This window comes from Anopheles ziemanni, chromosome 2, assembly GCF_943734765.1.
Source record: "Anopheles ziemanni chromosome 2, idAnoZiCoDA_A2_x.2, whole genome shotgun sequence".
NCBI lineage: Eukaryota > Metazoa > Arthropoda > Insecta > Diptera > Culicidae > Anopheles > Anopheles ziemanni.
Window position 1 is genome coordinate 87,336,911 of NC_080705.1, and position 14,055 is coordinate 87,350,965.

Consider the following 14,055-nt stretch of genomic DNA (forward strand, 5'->3'; position numbering starts at 1 on the left):
ATTAGGTTTAAGAATTTGAAGTGGATTCTTAAATATGAAACCAACATCAATGTTGAGTAATAATTCGCAGCATTTGGTGCGAAGTAATCGTATCTTATGCAATCGAATCAAAACTAGCCTATTTAACAACTTTCAGATTGAAAGGCGTAGCTTGATCCAACTCGTTCCAAAACTGATCAATCCCAGCCCGTTTCGTACAATCCGGCGAGTGCAGTTTTAATGCATTTCATGCCGAAAGACGCCAACCATCTCGAACCCTTTCACGATGAGATGTATGTTTTCCTAGCACTCAACACAGCCGCTGAAAACTATGGAAAAGCTATTGCTCCATCTTTTGCCCCTTCACCGTTGGAAAATGACTGTATGAGCTCTCCTTCTGTCCAATCATCGGTGGGTTTGCGAAAGGGCATCAGAATTAGTGGCCAACGTTATTATTATCGAACATCGTCGGAGGTCGACATACACACACTCGTACGCCGACGATGTGTGACGCAGGGGATCGAAAAAATCAAATCACGCTGAAAAATGTCACCAAACCAAGCTTTCAAGCCCTCCATCGCTCATTGACGTGAGCCGGGCCCCGCCCTGCGCGGAAATGAAATGATGTGAAAGTCACGCGAAAGAACTGTGCTTTGTTTCTCCGTGCTCCGAAGGTCGAACAAAATTACACGTTTCAAAACGGTGTGTCCCGGACGACGAATGGGGGGAAAATGACACTCCCGGGGCGGTGAAAGATGTTCCGAGAACGGCGCCGAATACCGCAAACCGTGAGATCCCGGTTCGGGGGGAGAGACAGAGCCCACGTCACAACATTCCTGAGGTGCATAATTGAAATAATTTCAAGTTTATCTTGCGTGGACAAACCCGGCGAGAAACGATCGTAGACGGCGATCAACGTTCTGTACTCTTCAGCATGCAATTATGCAATGTGCAATGGGCTAAGATAATCCGCTGCACCACCTAGACACCTTTCGCAGATCATACACATCCGCTCGCAGCCAAATTACGGCAAACGATAGAATCATTTGTAGTCGTCGACGTCTTCAAACGTCTGTTGCCCACAGTTGGATAAAAATCTCGCATCGTCTTGCGAAAACATTCCCGACTGTACTGCACTGTCTGCCCTTATGCGGGCCCGGTTTAGCAACCTGCGGTTCGGTCGCAAAAAGGTGACAAATTACTTTATCTTTTGGCGTGTCAGAATGCCCCTTCCCCCCCCGGGGGAAAGGGAAGTCGACGGGTTGGCGTCGCTTGTGAACTTCAAGAATGGAATGCTGCGTGAAACGCACGGAGACGAACTAATTAATTTCGCCTAATTTAAAACGAGAGCGGGATTTTGAAATAAACCCTTTGGTGCGGAATTGCACCCGAAACATTTCCATTGATGAGAGGTGAGGTTCTTGGGCCGGACCTTTTTATAATTTGTTGTAATTAATCGTTATCGAGCACGTCAATTTACTCGCTTTCCTTCTGAATGTCGATCCCGAATGTGTTCCTGTGTCTACAGCCTGTGGTGGAATATTTGATGGACATCTGGTTATGTTTCGACATGCTGAGGCAGTCTGACTTTGCCTGTTCGCCAATCGTAGCAGGAAGCTTCAAGTTCGGAATGTGTGTAAAGGTCACACTCAAGAATATATTTGTCTAGGATATATGAGGATTTGTAGTATCTTTACGTTGTTTTTTTTTATCCGGATGTGGGCTTAAAATTGTTCTTCTACTGACACTCTTATAAAACAGTAATGAGAAGTAAATGTAACAAAATTTCAACTTTTCCTTCTTTTCCCACTCCCAGAAGCTCTGGTTTTGAAGTCGCGCTTCGGCCGTTCTTTGCAACTTACAAATCCTTCAACCTGTCACTTGTTGCAAATCGGCAAGTTGCTCCCTGTCATTTGGCCGATTTTCTTCGCCCCTAACTCAGCGCTCCGCCGGTGAATCCAATTCGATCCGATTCCCTGGTGGTTGACATGGAACCCCCATCCTCTTCTCTCCCTCCTCATCCTTGGACATTCTACTATGTTGGACCAATACGGGCAACCTGCGTGTTATGTCGCTCATTAAATGCAAATTTGTTGCACTCATTTCCGCCAGCAGGCCGTGACGACGCTGCCCAACACGCTGTCGCCAAGCCACCGAGCGCCTGAGAAGACTGACTGGACTCTCGCGTGGATCAAGAATGACGAGCGCTTTTGATTTTTGTCTAGCTGTCCATTTCCCACGTCACGTGATTCGCGGGCAGAACAAAACGAAAATCTATGTGTGGGCACGGTTTGTTTTTATAATGCTGATCCACGTAGTTTTATGCTTAGCAGAACAAAAGGTTGAGCGGTTAATCGCGTTGGCTTTGCGTGTGCCGTTGCCGGTACGGTAGAGGTTAAGGTCCTAGGCGTTATGCAACCAACGTCATTGTGGATATCCGGTGAATGAGTCTTCTTTTTTATGTAAGCTTAGCGACAACGTGCTGCTTGCATTTTTGTTTTATGTGAATGTCTCAAACGTGCACTGAACATGCAATTGTTGCGATGTATTATTTGCAAAACTCTTACCCTTACTTACTCGAAAACATTAATGGTGTTTTTAGTGTCATTTCCATTACTTCTTTTTAAAAACTTGTATGCGTTTAGTTGAATACTGAACCCCTATTATGTTAAGATAAACCGAGTTGTCGACTTTAACGTTATGATTCTATTTTTCTTTCCCAGGAATGTCAGAACCTGATCGAGGAGAACCGTCGACTTGTGAGCATAGCGACGGCCGCCAGCGGAGGCGGGAATGGTTTGGGCGGCACAGGAGGAGGAGGCGGTCCCTATGCGCTGGGAGGTGGTGGTATGCTGGGCGGTGTTGGCAGCGGATCCGGTAGCCTGTCTACACTGGGCATGGGTGTGCCGAACGGTGGCAACTACACCAGCGTTGAATCTGTGATCCTGCAAACCCAAGTCGAGACGCTCCAATGGCAGCTGAAGCAGGTAAAGCGAATCAAATATTGTGCCTTTAATCCTATAAATGGTTTTGTAGACGGCCTAGAGTAGACGAGATGCAATAGCTACTGATACAAATCTGTACGATCATTATGTAAAGTTGCCTCAAATCAATTCCATAATGCGCTCTGTTAAGCCATTTGGATGTAGTAAAACACAACCCGTGCAGACGCCATGTTTTGCGGACGCAAGATTAGTGGAAATGAGGTGTAACTAAGCACCGTCTCGCTATCGGAATCGAATTGCGACAACGACCGTGCATCTTCCAGCCTTTGCATCCAAGGGCCGAAGCTAAGTAACGACCTGTAACCGGTTTGTATTGGTCGCGTTCAATGTTCCACCATCGCCTCCCATGCAGAGTCTAGACATTGGCTGTATTTCGTAATAAAATGCGGACCCTAATCTTGTTAACAGAAAATCCATGAACCAGTGCGATTGTTAATTAGACGGATTTGGAGTAGAAACTCTTTCGGACAGCACAGGGGAAGGGTTCGGTGGAGACAAATTGGTAACCGTTTGCTTGCAAAGTGCCGGTGGGCTCGACGCTTGGTGGGGTGACTAATTACCAGCTGAATATTTAATTCACTCGCCAATGTTTATTGCCGGCAAAAGGTGTGCATGATGTCGCGTTTGGAACTGTATCGTGCTCTGCTGGGCTTCCATCGGAGGCTCAATTATTCAACCAGTGACATTTGTCCAAACAAGTAGCTGGACACCAACTACGTACACCCGGGCGTTGTATGTTGTCCGAAGGGGCGCTACCGAACCGCCGGGTGGTTCAGTTTCATTCAACGGTTGGTTGACCATCTCGGTCAACTATCACAGTCCATCTGTGCGTAGTGACGCCCCGAGTAATGAAGTCACATTGGCTAGAGGCTGTACCTTCGGGTCGCGGTGTTTAACGGTTCCATATCTGCATACGACCCACCGAGGGACAGGTTTAGAGGTTAGAGTGGTTTTGTTCTCTCATCCCAGCGAGTGGGATGGATGTCGTTATTGGATGCTTAAATGTTCAGTTATGTTTGCTGAAACCATGGCGGAGGGGAGTTTGATCTTTTCTACTTCCAGGAGATTCATCGGCAAAACTTCCGAACATGGAAACTAGCTGCATTTGGGATCCTTGTGACGTCGGCCATCCGCATTTCGACGCAGTTCTGGTTTGCATTCACCCTGACAATCGAAAAGTGCATCAAATAAATTAACGATGTTTCTTCCTCAGACGTGTCTGACCCGAAGTACTTCAGTTGCAGTGGATTGCACAAAAACCTACATAATGAATGGTAGCAGTGGTGGATAAAGATCACACCAGTCCGAGGCGAGAGCCTTTCGTCACCGTGAAGAAGATCTTCCTTTTGAGATCAAAGAAACATGTGATTGTTTTGGTTTCTTCATCATTTCGTATGTGCCAAGCGGCGGCACCAAAGGTTTGTCATTCGCATGCTCTCTGTGGCGTAATTTGGGTTCAAGTTTAACTCACCATTCCCAGCAGACACACTTTGAGGTGAACTCTTGTATATCCCTGGAGAGCGTTGTTGCCATACGATGACTTAGCGAATTGGGATGGATGTCGCTCTGTACCAGAGAGCATCTGTGTCAAATGTTACACGCTTCGCTTTTATGAACCGACACAGAGATTCAATAAATCCTCACGACGTTTACGTTGCGGTTTGTTTTCGCGAAACCCGAACCCACTGGCATGCATCCGCCGTATGTTCCGTTAGAGGCTGATTTAACGGAACAGATAGTTTGACAAGACAATTATGAGCCGTCCTTTGCCAAGCCAGACAGGTACTGTTACGTCACCTAGAACGCGTTGTTCGAGAATGCCCCCCAAATTGGAATGATCCCTTTTCTGGGAGGTGTGATAGATGCACCTAAAATTACTCTTCATTTTCTACCGTTTTAAGCTGCGTTTTAATCCACTCGAAAGCTGCGGGCTCCGCGGCATGGAGTTCGTCAGCCATGTGTTGGAACTAACCATCCGTTCCACACCCGTTCCACACCCACCCCCACCGACTGGAGCGGCATCGTTACCCGTGACTGATGGTGACACGATGCCGACAACACGGGGCTGCTCTTCCGCCATTTAAAAAGCGACAGAGCCGATGACAACGTCTGCTGAAACTATTTGCTCCCGATTCTCTGCTCCATTTATGCTTAATTACTGATCGGCAATCCAGCGCGATAATGTCGCGACGGAGTGATGGAAAGATATTTTGGTACCTCTCCCACCCCCCGCCCAAAACGCCCCGTCGGTGACGGGGGGAGCTGGTGGTTAGCTAACATTAAGGTTCGCACGACGGTTCCGGCCGGTGAAAACTTCCTTTTTGATCCATTCGTAATGAGTGGCGCAGAGTCTTTGAGTTGACAAAGAAGTGTTGTACATCGCGTCATCAATGGAAACAGATGGGACCGATCAGGGCAGACGTCGTTGAGACAACGCGTTTGCTAGTGTTTTATTCTAAGTTACACTGTGTATGATTTTCATCTTTGGTTTTTATACTTTAACAAAGTTTATCAATAGTATGAAGCAGAACACTTTTGACACTCTGTACCACTGATGCGATTATCTTTTTGGAAAGTGGTTGTGTTCACATGTCGCTCTCCCAGTTGAACACGGATTGCGCCTAATGCATTAAGTTGAATGAAGATATCAGCATCGGTTTGCTTATGCGCTGAAGCAAGCCGCCAGCAAGACATAATTCCGGTAGCTGAAAACATAATGCACAGCATCCTTCACACGAACGAACGATATTTATGATGCGCTGTTCGTTCACTCACGTGTGTTTTGGTGTTTAGATTTATGCTGTGTTTGATGTTTGCGCGTCTTGGCGACGTCTTGGCATTCCATTCCAACACCTACCCACATTAATTCCCATTCGGATGAAACACCCACCAAATGTAAAGTGTGTACAAACAGAGAACAGACAAAGTCGGGGTTAGGAGAGAGAAGACAACCTTAGTTTATCAAACCCCGAGGGATTTAGTCTCGAAAATAAGTAAAAAAAACGGGATGAAGAACACTAATGTACAACTACAGTCATGTTTTCACGTGGATGGATAATATATTTGGAAGGAAAGTGGTAAATGCATTATGCATATTTAGACAACACACACAAAGGGAAATGGGCTAGCAAACAATAAAGAGTGTGGTTAAGATTTGGGAAAAGAATGTAACATACCAGATTCAGTATAGCAGATGCGTCGAGAACATTTCTTATCTCTTCTGGAATCATCCAAAAAGGTTTAGTTAAATCTGTTTAATCCTCTACCTCTGTAACACACTCTTTTTTCCTTCTCCCATTGTAGGTCGACTCCAGTAGACACATGTACCGGGCAGTGATGGAGGAGGTCGTGCGGTTTCTGGATCGTTGCTATCGTTCGCTGGACGCACTGCAGAGTGGCCAGATTGGCCGGTCGAAGAGCGTGCTACAGGTGTCGAAGACGAGCAACGGCGGCACGCAGCATAACCACAATCACCACCACAGTAACAACCATCACCACCACGACTCGGACAGTAGCAGTGCGAGCAGCCCGCGGGCCCGAAGCAGCACCAACCTGGTCGATGTTCACCAGAAAACGTACACCAAAGCCACCAATGGACGACTAGATCAGCAGAGCCAGCACCAGAACCAGCACCAGCAGCACCAGCACCAGCAGAAGCAACAGCATCAACCATCCTCGCTGACGTTGATCAACTCGTCGCCGACCTCGAGTCAGCATGGCGCACCGTCAACTCACCCCGAGGACGATTGCGCCGTTCCGCCATCACCTGCCAGCTCCTATAGCACCTTTAGAGATTTTACTTGGTACGTGGTTTGGTTCGATGGAGAGTCTGAGAGTGACTTTATTTTATTATAGAAGGCCAAAAGGAAAGGCATAACCATCCTTTTGCTGACAACACTGCTTTCTCTGCTTTTGCGAACATGCATCCCAGCGTGTCCCAGGTTTTTCAAAGAAAGCAGAAGGGCCTAGAAAAAAGAACCCACACGCAATGTACCAATTCACGCACAATTCCTACGACTTTTCCGTTGGCGTCTTAAGTTTATTTGGGTTTCACACTTTGCGGCCTTTCAAAACATCGATGCACCACCATCGCGCGCACAAGTGGCCCGTTAACGTCTCAATACATAAATCGAGTGCTAATTTATTGGACACATACGTTAATTGCCTGTCGTCGTCGTCGCCGTCGTCGCCGGTGCCGGTGCCGGTGCCGGTGTCACCGTTTTCGTCGCCGATTGACATGCTCTGGGGTTTGTGTAGAGAAATTCCTCCGCATCTCGAAACGTCACGTTCCGCGCGGATCCAGCCCGCGGGGTGTCGACTATGGTTATATTTTTGTGTCCAACATGCTCGTTTATGGTGCATCTTTAGAGGTGGATCTAGTTTGGATTTAAATGGAATATTCATTACATATATCTGACAAAAACAAACGCTGAGGTACGGATAAAATAGTAGCATCTAGATTTGTTTAGAGATGAAAATTGTTCAACAATGCACATACCGGCCTAAGAATATTTGAAAGATGAAAATCTGAGGGTAATCTTTCGGGTTTACACAATTGGATAAGTTAGTACCAGAGTCGTGATGAGTATATGATATTGTTTAAACTACGTTAATCGCGTAAGTACATTCTGTTTAAAGAATGTAAAAAGTTAGATCTAGGAATCAAAACAACGAGAAGATTACATGGTTTTTTAAACAGAACCTTTGAAACAGTATCCAATTTAAACGATTAGCACGTCAAATGTACGCCAACTAAAAGCTTATTAGTCGTGACAAGAAATTCCAACTCCGTCTAAAGACACATCCTGTTTCGAAATGTATCTCTCTTGCGTTGTACATCGTTACAAACAAATGTTTTTCCAACAGTTGTCTCTTACCCATGCGTCGGGAAGGTCGACTATTGTGTTGTCAAAAATCAAAAGAACTAGGTTAATCAATTAGATGCGCTATTCTTGGCAAGGAATTGGCCCCTTGCGCCGAAAGGGTAGGGTGCATATCCGATCAATTATTGGCGCACGACAGACGTCGGTTGAAGAATCTTTACTTCATTTGTTATATCCCCAAGCTTGCGCATACGCCGGATTCATCCTCCGCTGGGCAACCATCTTCGAGTTTTTCGGGTGTCGAAGTCGGTGGCGCAAAATGGACGACTTTTGCACGTCGACGCATAGCGTCACGAAAAACGCCTCCCCTCTTTACCGGGGGCGCACGCACGCAAGGGTCACTGTGTCAAATCCATTACGAACCATTAAATCCGCCACATCCGGACCCCGATCGACTGCGACCGAGTGGTTCGTCGGATCCAAAGGCATTCGCAACTTGAGCACGGTACTGGTTTAACTAGATCGAACCCTTGGGGAACGAGGAATTCTCTCTGGTGGTGTAGAAGGTGTTGCATCGATTTATCATCATCAGTCATCGGAGGTGTTCAGCTGGCATGAAGCAGACCCGAGCGCCACATGCAGACAGCAACGCCGCTCTCGCAATCTAAAAGGAAAGGATTTATCGGTGGTGTCTTTGGAGTGGAACCTTGGGAAGACCAACCTGCAGCATCCTTTTCGCGTGTTGCGCACGCATCGCTGACTCAGCGCACCGCCTCCGTCATTAGCTTAGTCTTAGTAATCTGACCAATTTTGTACCCTCCCGGTGGACGACGAGGTTATGGAACTCGCTGATTGGAGACAGAAAACTCGACTCCTTCGGCGCAGTATGTCACCAGGAATGTGGCCAGAATGGTGAATTATTGTCGAAACCATTTCACGCCTGATGAAGTCTTCGGCCTCACGTCCAGCCCCGTTTTGGACGGTCTGCTTCGCATCCCACCGTCCGCTTCCGAAGCAATACAGACACGCGTGGCACCGAAAATTCGCGCGTGGTGGACAACCGCTTCCACCAGGATGGAGAGTCGGTCACGTAGGGCGTGAAGATTTTTCCGTTCGTCGCTCCTTTTCTCCAATGCTCCTCTAGCGTTGGTCGCGTGATCTTTAGTCGCATTAAAATGAAATATTCACGGCTTTGCCACACCACGTGCGGCCCCCTCCCCCCTCGGGGCTAAATTTGGTGGCAGCAGGAAGCTGTATATTTACGATTGGCCGGTCGGCGATAAATTTCACCCGATCGTCAATAAACCTCACGTGTTTTTATTTTACATTCTGTGTTTTTTGCCCGTTTTGTTTTGATGTTAAAAACGATCGACAAACAGAAGGAGGACTTTCCAGGTTAGGATGGATGATTTCGGGAGGGACGTTCTGTATAAACGTGCTGCGATGGTGAAGATCGTGTGATCGGCAATGTAAGCAAACGGGGAATGTAAGATGGTGTGTCCATCTGTGTCCGGTGGGGCTAAACGTGTATCACGTGCTTACGTTCGGTCGATCCCTTGGAAGACACGGGAACCGACACCGACGTTGCTGGTCCAGCACATCATTGCATAACCCGGCGATTCGCCCGCCACTGCAGACCCACAAATTACCGAGCGCGGAGATTGTGGGACATAACTTTTCGTTGTTGACAAACTTCTGTCGCGTCGAGCGTTAACGCCGATAGATGTTCTGGAAGACGGGGTGGAATTATTGGCGACACCATTGCACCCTTCGCTAACATCTGTTTACTTCCAACGGAACATTAAGCGAAAACTATGCGGCGAATAATTAATGATCCACGAGAATGCGCCTGGAAGGAGATCGTGTAAATTGGTCCATGTTTTTTAAATATACATAGAACGTTAAACTAGTTTCTTTGATCGGAGAACGATGATGCAGGATATATAGGATGTTTAAATTGTTTACTGCTGTATGATCGCATTAATTTTGTTTATTGATGTTGTGCTTGTGTACACAAAATCCTGAAGTAGAACAGGTTCTAGACAAGTAAAACTAAAAAAAAGGAAAGATAAATATCAAATAAATGACGAATGGAATTAATTCATCGACAACTCCAATGGAATATGACGCCTCTAGCAGCGTGTATGGTTTTGCGGCTTGCAGACACTTATTTTTAACTCCTTTTTACGCGCTCCAATTGAACCGTCTGTCAACTCGGCGAAGTGTCGCCCGGGCGGATGTACGGCCAAGTGTGGCCGTGGACGGCACGGGGCTGTGGCAGATTTACTCGCACCAAGCGTGTGTCGCGATGTGTGCTAGAAATGCGATACTTTGGAGGCCCCTTTCGGTGTCGGCCTTCAACGGGCCGAGTACTTGATACGTTTTCCCGCTTTTGCCATGGCAAATGGAGTAAGAAGAAGAAAAAGAAGAAGAATCGATGGGACGAACGGGACACCATCGCCCGTTGATGTCTTCAGCAAATCAGTTCAAATATAAATCAATCCTCCATTCCTTTCCTGCCCCCATACCATCCGTTTGGCATGGCCGATCATTATCCAATCAGACAAACCCACGGAACTGCGGTTCTTGGTTCTTCGGGTTCGCGTGAGAGGGTGGTGGAAAGAATTTCGGTCGTTTTCGAAAGTAACATCATTTATTTTATTCTCTACGTTCATTGCAGGCGACGCTCACCGAAACGAACCCAGACTCTGCCAATTTCCAGCAACGAAGTTGACCCGGAGAAGCTGGCCCAGGAGGCGTTCCGTCTGCTGCGGACGGTGCAGAATCTGCTCAACACCCAGGAACCGACGCTGGCCCAGTCGACGAATGCACTGGACAGTCTGATCTCGGCCTCTACGGCGGCTTCCAGCTGCGGCAGCAGCACCACCCTCACCGGTGTCGGGCTTTCCGGTGCATCCGGTGCGGTTCTTGGCAGCACTCCGACCCTCACCGGGAACGGTAGTATGGGAGGAGGTGGCGCTAGTGGGGTCGGTGGAGCCAATGGGGGGCCGCTGGTCAACACACGGAGCAATGTTGGCTTCAATCGGAAGATGAACATGCGTGGAAGTCGCCTGTCGGTGCGTAGCAGCACTGCCGATTCCGTGCATTCAACGTCCTCCTCGACGAAGACGGAAACCGATGAGGACAATACGGATCGGCCTTCGCCACCGCTGCTCCTGGCCCACCATCACCTTCTGCACCATCAGTCGAACGGGGTGGGAGGTGGTGGAGCGAATGGTGGTACCGTGGGCGATGGTGGTGGTGGTGGTGGAGGCAGTAGTAGTAGCAGTTGCAGCAGCAGCACTTCCGGCAATGGCAGCATCACCGGGAGCAGCGGGCATCATCACCATCACCACAATCCGGCGCACCGGTATAGCGCCAACATCGAGCGGATCAAGGAGATGATGATTTCGAGCTCGGCGGAAGATGAGAGTGGGTTCAGCTCGATGAACTCGTTCCAGGAGATCGGGTTACCGCTGGTCAACTCCACGATGCTGTCGTCGGTGGGAAGCAGCCACGGTGTGAGCAATGGCTCCCTGGGCGGCGGTTCGTCCTCGTCGACCGACGGTGGCAGTAGCAGCAATAGTGGCGTAACCGGTGGCGGTACAAACACCTTCGGCGTGTCGGATGACTCATCGGAGCTGCGTGAAAATACCGTCATTCCGACGACACTCAACGGTGGTGGTGGTCACAGTGGCAATGGTAGCGTCAACAAACTGGGCATTCCAGCCTCGCCGGCCAAAGCATCGTCGACTGTCAGCTCCGTGAGCAATGGGAGCGCCGTTGCCGCCAGCAGCACCACCACGGCACCGAATGGATCGCCACTCCGGGTGACACAAACGGCCAGCTACGAACACCATACGCACTTCGTCAACCACCGCCGATGGGACTCGGCACCGGTAGTGCCACCGAAGCTGAAGATCCACGCCAGCGAAACCGACACCGTGTCACGGGTGCTGTGGGTGTAGCAGAGATAGAAACGGCACGACGGTGGAGGACCCCTCACCGAGCGCCGTCGACCGTCAGGAGGATTCCTGGCATTTTTGTCCTTCTGTGTCTGCACCGTGTAGCTGTCCACCCGGTTCGCCTATTTTTATAAACCAGTTCTACTTCTTCTATCGCCATTAACTCCATTCGATTTATAACTTCCTCGCATCGACACCCCATTTTTTGTTTTGGTTTCAATCACCCAATCTCAATCAATCCTTCCCAAACTACAAGCAAGCACTTCAAGCAGGTCGAATATAACATTACATTGATTGCATTTAACTATGAGCAGTAACTGGCGGTACCTTTCTACAGGTCGCAACCCAACCGTTCCATTCTGGAGTGCAATGGACAATGATCTGTTGTTACGTACGAGCGTGCGGATGTAATTCCGGCCACAGTTTTCACAGTGATTAAACTTTAACTTATCGAATGAATGTAGATTAAAAACAGGGAGAAAAATCTTACATAGCATTTCGCACGAAAGCGAAATACCGTGAATTTGTACATTTTAAGAAGTCATGTAATAAGAATCTAGGAATAAAAGGTCTGAAGCGCATTTGCGTACTTGGCAAAACAAGTACCCGTGCAGCCGGACCTAGGCATAAGTGGGAAACCGATTTATTCGACTACACTGCGTAAGGATAAAGGGAAACGAAATGAAAACTGTATTCCACGACGTTTCGCAATTCGCTCGAACGAGGAAGAGGAGATATTCTCTTTTTTTTATTACTACACACAACCAAAGCTGTCAATATATACAAAGATTCTGATGAAAATTGATAAAGATTGTCCCGTGAGGGACAACAGAAAATGAAATAGTGGCGCTTCCAAAGGGGGTAGAGGAAATCAAAACGATTCGAAGAAATTCGTGTGTGTGTTGCGCAACGTTAGGCAGCATTAATCTGATCCCATGAAACGTACTCTGGGTAGGGACATAACTCTACGCACGAATCGGTTTTAATGTGTATTAATTATGATCATCATGTACGGTAGATTAACAATTGATAATTTTATAGTGAGTCATACTGGGCCGTATTAGATCTGGAGAAAATAAATGATAAACAATTTTGTTGTATCCGCAAGAACAGGGAATCAAGTTTTTGTTTATGTGTCCTTACCGAGGAAAAATAGAATCGCCGTAGACATAGACATAGTGATGAAATGCGTAGCGTTATAGTAGGAAAGCTATGTCACAGTACGACCTACAACCAGCATTTAAACCCATAATTATGTAATAATACAAGATACGTTTTATTTTATCAGCGGATTGCCAAGACGGTGGTATTGACTACCGGGAAGCGTCCAAAACTGTAGAGTAGAGGTGAACAATAGCTACTTACGTAAATTATGAAACACACTTTGCAACGTAGGAAAACAAAAGTAAAAAAAAAACATAATGTGAGCAAATAATAAGCCGCTGGGCAAAACAGGACTTTCGTAAAATTAGACAAACAAACCAAACAAACACCAATGCAAAGTGATAACGTACGGTTAGGGATCGCTTTGCCGAACCGATAGCGGTAGATGATATTTTTGAAAAATTCAGTTTTTCTCCTTCTTTTCATGGTACAAAATGATAGTACACCCTTTTTCCAGTTCCTCCTGTTTATTATACAATTTTCTCCGTTTTAACGTATAGTTTTCTAAAACCCACGAAAGGAACGAATTTTTTTTTGTTTGGCATTTTAATTTAATTGCGTTACGTACGGTTCATTGTTAAATTCAGAAGAATAACTAAGGCCGCCTTATTTTGAGGCACGGTTTATACAAGCAAAAATGTAACCACATGAAAATGTTGGTGTTATCAATATTCCATTTTAATCGTTTCTCAAACAACTAACCTCTTACTATAACAAGTACTACTACTACTACACTACCACAACTACTATTGCAGCTATGAAGATTTTCGTCACTGGAACGTCGAACTCTATTGCTACCAACTACTACTCAAACTACTAAAATGAAGAATAAAATGCATCAACAGTCTACACCGAAGGTTTGCGAAATTTTTTGCTGGAAGAAATGTAAGAATATTCATCAACAATTCAAACAAGGTTTTTCTTCACATTACAGTGTTAATTAAAAACTGAAAATTATTTTAATTTATAAACTTCCCTTAAGTATTATAACGCAACGGAAATTCGGATCCGAAGTGTCGGTTTGTTCAAATTATGTTGATGAACCGGTTTTGAACCGGGAAATTTGAAATTGAAACGGTTCGCGAAATATATCGTCCATTAGAAATGTTTCAAATTTTG

The 14,055-nt window shown here is 46.7% G+C and overlaps 1 protein-coding gene across 1 annotated transcript in view; it reads left to right on the forward strand.

Annotated features, from left to right (window-relative positions):
* Window positions 1–13,395, forward strand: part of LOC131282270 (sericin 1) — an 81,567-nt gene extending 68,172 nt beyond the window's left edge. Inside the window, exons 3-5 of the mRNA XM_058311683.1 lie at window positions 2,703–2,966; window positions 6,288–6,787; window positions 10,488–13,395. Coding sequence (XP_058167666.1) covers window positions 2,703–2,966; window positions 6,288–6,787; window positions 10,488–11,775 — 2,052 coding nt within the window. The 3' untranslated portion in view covers window positions 11,776–13,395. The remainder of the gene's footprint in view (window positions 1–2,702; window positions 2,967–6,287; window positions 6,788–10,487) is intronic.
* Window positions 13,396–14,055: the final 660 nt, after the last annotated feature.